Source organism: Scylla paramamosain, chromosome 40 (assembly GCF_035594125.1).
Source record: "Scylla paramamosain isolate STU-SP2022 chromosome 40, ASM3559412v1, whole genome shotgun sequence".
In the NCBI taxonomy this organism is placed as follows: domain Eukaryota; kingdom Metazoa; phylum Arthropoda; class Malacostraca; order Decapoda; family Portunidae; genus Scylla; species Scylla paramamosain.
Window position 1 is genome coordinate 10,544,104 of NC_087190.1, and position 5,000 is coordinate 10,549,103.

Here is a 5,000-nt window from a genome sequence, read left to right on the forward strand (position 1 = left end):
TCTCTCTCTCTCTCTCTCTCTCTCTCTCTCTCTCTCTCTCTCTCTCTCTCTCTCTCACACACACACACACACACACACCACTAACAGGAGCAACAACTACTACTACTACACACCACAAAAAACAACAAAAATAACTACTGGTACTACTACTACTACCATCAGCACCACTGCAACAACAACAACAACAACAACAACAACAACAACAACAACAACAACAACAACAACAACCACCACCACCACCACTATTACTACCACAACAACAACTACTACCACCACCACCACCACCACAACTACAACAACAACTTCATTACAGAGGCGGTGATGGCGAGGAAGGCGGTGGCGCTGATGGTGGCGGTGATAGTGGCGGTGATGGTGGCGAAAACCCAATCAGCTACGCCGCACGCACACGCTCACGCACGGACGCCCACGCAAGAGGCACCCCTGGACCACGGCGACGCATTCACGTACGCACAAACACAGACAGACACGGGGACGGAAGAAGCAGATGTGGTGATAGATATAAATAACAACACTGGTATTCTGGCAACGGAGGAGGAGGACGAGGAGAAGGAAGAGGAGGTGGAGGAGCCAACACCCCTGCACTTCTCCACAACAGATAACGTGAGCCTCGTGATGGCGTGTATTGAAGCTCTGGGCTCGAGGGGCCTGCCTGAGCTACGCGCCAGTCAGGGGGAGGGGAAGACCTTCGCTTGCAACACACCGGAGGGCGTCGCACATTTCCGCTCACGCCGCGCCGCAGGGGACTGGAAACCCATCAACACTTCACGGCCCGCTGACGGAGGCACTGCCGGAGAGGATGACGGAGGCACTGACGGAGGGGATAAAGGTGCAGGAGGGTTGTCTCTCGCCTTACGCGGAGAGAAACCCTCAGATCAGACAGGACAGAGTACAGCACCGCACATTGTTTTACCCCAGGGGCCGCGTGTGTCTGAGCGGGTGGCGGAGGGCAGGGACCACGGCCACAAGGGGCACGGCAAGGGACATGGGCACGGACATGGTGGTGGAGGATACGGGCACGGCGGCGGGCATGGCGGAGGGCATGGCGGAGGGCACGGCGGGGGACATGGAGGAGGGTACGGACATGGCGGAGGGCATGGCGGAGGGCACGGTGGGGGGCACGGAGGAGGGTACGGCCACGGGGGTTACAAGGCCGCTAGTTATGATTACCAGCCTCCGCCCTACCACAAGGGGCCCAGCTACCACCCGGCGCCGTACAAGGGCCCCGCCTATAGCCCCTACGACTTCCAGGCCAAGGGCAAGGCAAAGTTTAGCAAGAAGGTGAAGTACGGAGACGACCCGGTGAAGGAGTCGCAGAAGGCACATTACCACCACGTCGGGGATAAGCCGCTGGCATTCTTCGGCGGCTTTGGGGGCGGCGGCACTGTTGGCTACGGGCATGGTGGGGGTTATGGCGGTGGGCATGGGGGAGGAGGTGGTCATGGGGGTGGTCATGGGGGTGGTTATGGAGGTCATGATGATGGGTACGGCCATGGTGGGGGGCACGGTGGCGGCTACGGCGGGGGAGGACACGGGGGAGGACACGGAGGTGGGCACGGCTATGGGAAAATGGTGGACACGTACCAGACTCACGAGCCGCACTATGACAACACGGAGCCAGCCCCTACTTATGAAACCCACGCCCCTGCCCCTAGCTACAGCCCCCCTGCCCCTAGCTACTCCCCCTGCCCCTAGCTACTCCCCCCTGCCCCTAGCTACTCCCCCTACCCTTAGCTACAGCCCCCCATCAACTTATAACCAAAACACGTACAATCCACTGCCTCTCTCCCACGCCCCTGTCGCCCCACACGGCCCCCCTGCCGCCACCTACAAGCCCAAGGGTCCTGTCATCAACTACGAAGTTTTAGATGACCCCTACAACACCTACAACCCGAAAGATGACGTTAGTTTATCGAAGAGCAAAGAATCGGAGTCGTCATACAGCAAGGCGAGAGTTGGAACCTCCTCCGTTTTCCAGTCCAGGTCTGATTTGAAAGAGAAAAAGGAGGCGGGTAAGGAGGAGGGTTCAAAGGGTGGGTCGAGTGAGTCCTCCTTCTCTCCTCCAGATTTCTTCAGTTCCTCTAATCCCGTTAATGTGAAGCTTAAGAGGTTCAATCCCTTTTCCGACCTCTTTGCTGATTTTAAGAAGGATTAGGCACTGAAGGAAAGAGTGAAGGATGGAAGGATGCTGCTTGATGTATGTGAAGGAAGGAAGGAAGGAAGGAAGGAAGGAAGGAAGGAAGAAGGCAACTCTACTATTTAGGAAGTGAATATCTAGTCTTGTTTCTTTTCTTTTGCTTGTTAAACTTGCTATGCGGCTGGTCCGTGTGTTATGCGGCTGGTCCGTGTGTTATGCGGCTGGTCCGTGTGTGTGTGTGTGTGTGTGTGTGTGTGTGTGTGTGTGTGTGTGTGTGTGTGTGTGTGTGTGTGTGTGTGTGTGTGTGTGTGTGTGTGTGTGTGTGTGTGTGTGTGTGTGTGTCCTAAAAAATACTTCAGTTCCTCCTCAAATACTAAAAAAAAAATGTTAGTCTTTATCAATCTGTTGAGCTGTTTGCTTGTTTTCTTGTTTGTTTGTTAAGGTGGAAATGTTTGGCCGAGTCACTGCTTATGTTTGAAGATCATGGAGCTTTATTTTCGTAATTCTGAAACTGCTGATAAAAGAAGAAAGTTTTCATTATCTAAAAAAAAAAAGATGTAGATTGTCACTCGTTTTCTTCAATACACTTACGCTGCCACCATTTGTGTTTCAGTTACTAGACATAATAAATAAATGAACAAATGAATAAGATAAATAAAACGACGCGACACTAATGAAAAAATAAAATTACCTGGTATATGAAAAAAAATAGAAATAACATAGGATCATAAAAGTTCAAGATAGGAAAAATAAAAGTAGAAATGACATAGTATTTAAAAAAAATAATAACTGGGAAAATAGATAGAAAAAGCTAAAGACATTACATTGTTAAAAAAAAACTGGAATAATGGAAGAAAAAGCAAAAAAAAGACTTAATAATATTGGAAAAAGAAAGAAATGGGAAATAAATGAAGAAAAAATAAGACAAAAATAGCATAAGAAAAAAAGGGAAAAACTAAAAATACAAAAACAAACTACAAATAACAGTATTAAAAGAAAGAAATGGGAAATAAATAGAGAAAAAAGTTTAGATAGAAATGGCAAGCCAATATTAAAAAAAAAGGTAAATAGAAGAAAACAGAAAAAAAAACCAAATTGATTTAATAATAATGGAAAAGAAAGAAACAGGGAAATATATATATATATATAAAAAAAATAGACAGAGATAAATGCCAATATTAGAAAAAAAGAAAACTAGGAAATAACTGAAAAAAAAAATTACATAAATCTATAAATGACAATACTGAAAAAAAAAATTGAAAAAGATGAGCAAACGAAAGCTAAAGGAAAGACCGCGGTAAAACTCAAATAGTAATGACGTGCCAATAAAAAGAAAAGTAACGAAAAAAAAAAACGAGCTACAAATGACAAAAAAAAAATAAATAAATAAGTAAATAAATAAATAAAAAATAAATAAATAAAAATAAATAAATAAATAAATAAAACTGGGTAAGGTAGAAAAAACAAAAGACCTAAAAGAAAGAACGGGAGAAATAGAAGAAAAAGAAGATAAGAATAACATGCTAATATAAAAAAAAAAACACTGGAAAGTAGATGAAAAAAAAAACATGAAAGTTATAAATGACATAAAAAAAATAACAAGAAAATATAGAAAAAATAAGTTAGTGGGAGTTTCGGAAAAGAAGCCGAGGGGAAAAAGACAAACGACATGACGATACTGAATACAAACAAGGAAACTAAAAAAAAAAAGCTAGAAATGACAAAAGGCAATACAGGAAAAGAGCTGAACAGTAGACAAGAAAACAAAAAAACAAACCTAGAAATAACTTGGCAATACCGAAAAAGAAAATAATAGAGGAAACTGTGAAAATGAATAGGGAAAAAATGCAAGAAAAAACAAAAACAAAAACAATATTGGAAGAGAAAGAGGTTAGTATTACGTTCTGGTCTGTGGTGGTGGTGGTGGTGGTGGTGGTGGTGGTGGTGGTGGTGGCGGCGGTGGTGGTGGTGGCAGTGAGGCGTAATGTTTGCCAAGCTAAAAAAGTAGGTTCTGTTTGTCGTTTTCTTCCACGCAAACTTTTATCATAAGTGAGACTATTGTATTTGTACTGCAGCTCATGAGGACGGCAGGTGTGTGTGTGTGTGTGTGTGTGTGTGTGTGTGTGTGTGTGTGTGTGTGTAAACATAGTACCTCTCTCCCCTCCCCCATCATTATACAAAAAAAAAAAGCCATGCAAACATCATACGAGAGAGAGAGAGAGAGAGAGAGAGAGAGAGAGAGAGAGAGAGAGAGAGAGAGAGAGAGAGAGAGAGAGAGAGATAATCGTGTTTCTTTCTTTACAACATGGAATTTGGGACAGTTCAGTTCAGTAACCTTTCCCGAGCCGCCTCAATCCTCCACCAGTCTTTTCTTCCTCCCCTCCTTGTCTTCCCTGCGCCCTCCCCCTGGCCCTGCAACGCCCCTACATCGCCCCTACCACGCCCCTTTCCCTTCCTACGCCCCTTCACTTCCCTACCACGCCCCTGTTGCGCCCCTATCATATTTATTCAAGTCTCTGCTACTCCCCTGATACGTCTCTACCTCACACCTGTCACACTCACACCCCCTTCACGCCCCAGACACCGCTCTGCCACATCCCTGCCACGCTCCTTGCCAAAAGGCCTGCCACGCCCCTGTTACGTTCCTTTACGCTACCACGCCCCTTCACGTCCCTCATACATTACCAGAATACAAAAACACAATACAACACAAACCTAAGCTAAACACCTGGACACACACACACACACACACGCACACACACAGGAAAAAAAAAACGCACGTAAAAAGAAAGAAATAATAGAAAAACGTCATTATAAACTTGTTACGTGGTAATAAAAAAAACAA

At 45.5% G+C, this 5,000-nt stretch overlaps 1 protein-coding gene and 1 long non-coding RNA gene across 2 annotated transcripts in view; one reads left to right on the forward strand and one right to left on the reverse strand.

The window, feature by feature from the left end:
- The window catches only part of LOC135092403 (uncharacterized), a 4,476-nt gene extending 1,720 nt beyond the window's left edge, over positions 1-2,756 (forward strand). The window contains exon 2 of the mRNA XM_063990883.1: positions 314-2,756. Coding sequence (XP_063846953.1) covers positions 322-1,713 — 1,392 coding nt within the window. The 5' untranslated portion in view covers positions 314-321 and the 3' untranslated portion in view covers positions 1,714-2,756. The remainder of the gene's footprint in view (positions 1-313) is intronic.
- Positions 1-5,000, reverse strand: part of LOC135092407 (uncharacterized) — a 14,508-nt gene that overhangs the window by 5,073 nt on the left and 4,435 nt on the right. The gene's annotated exons all lie outside the window — the stretch shown is intronic.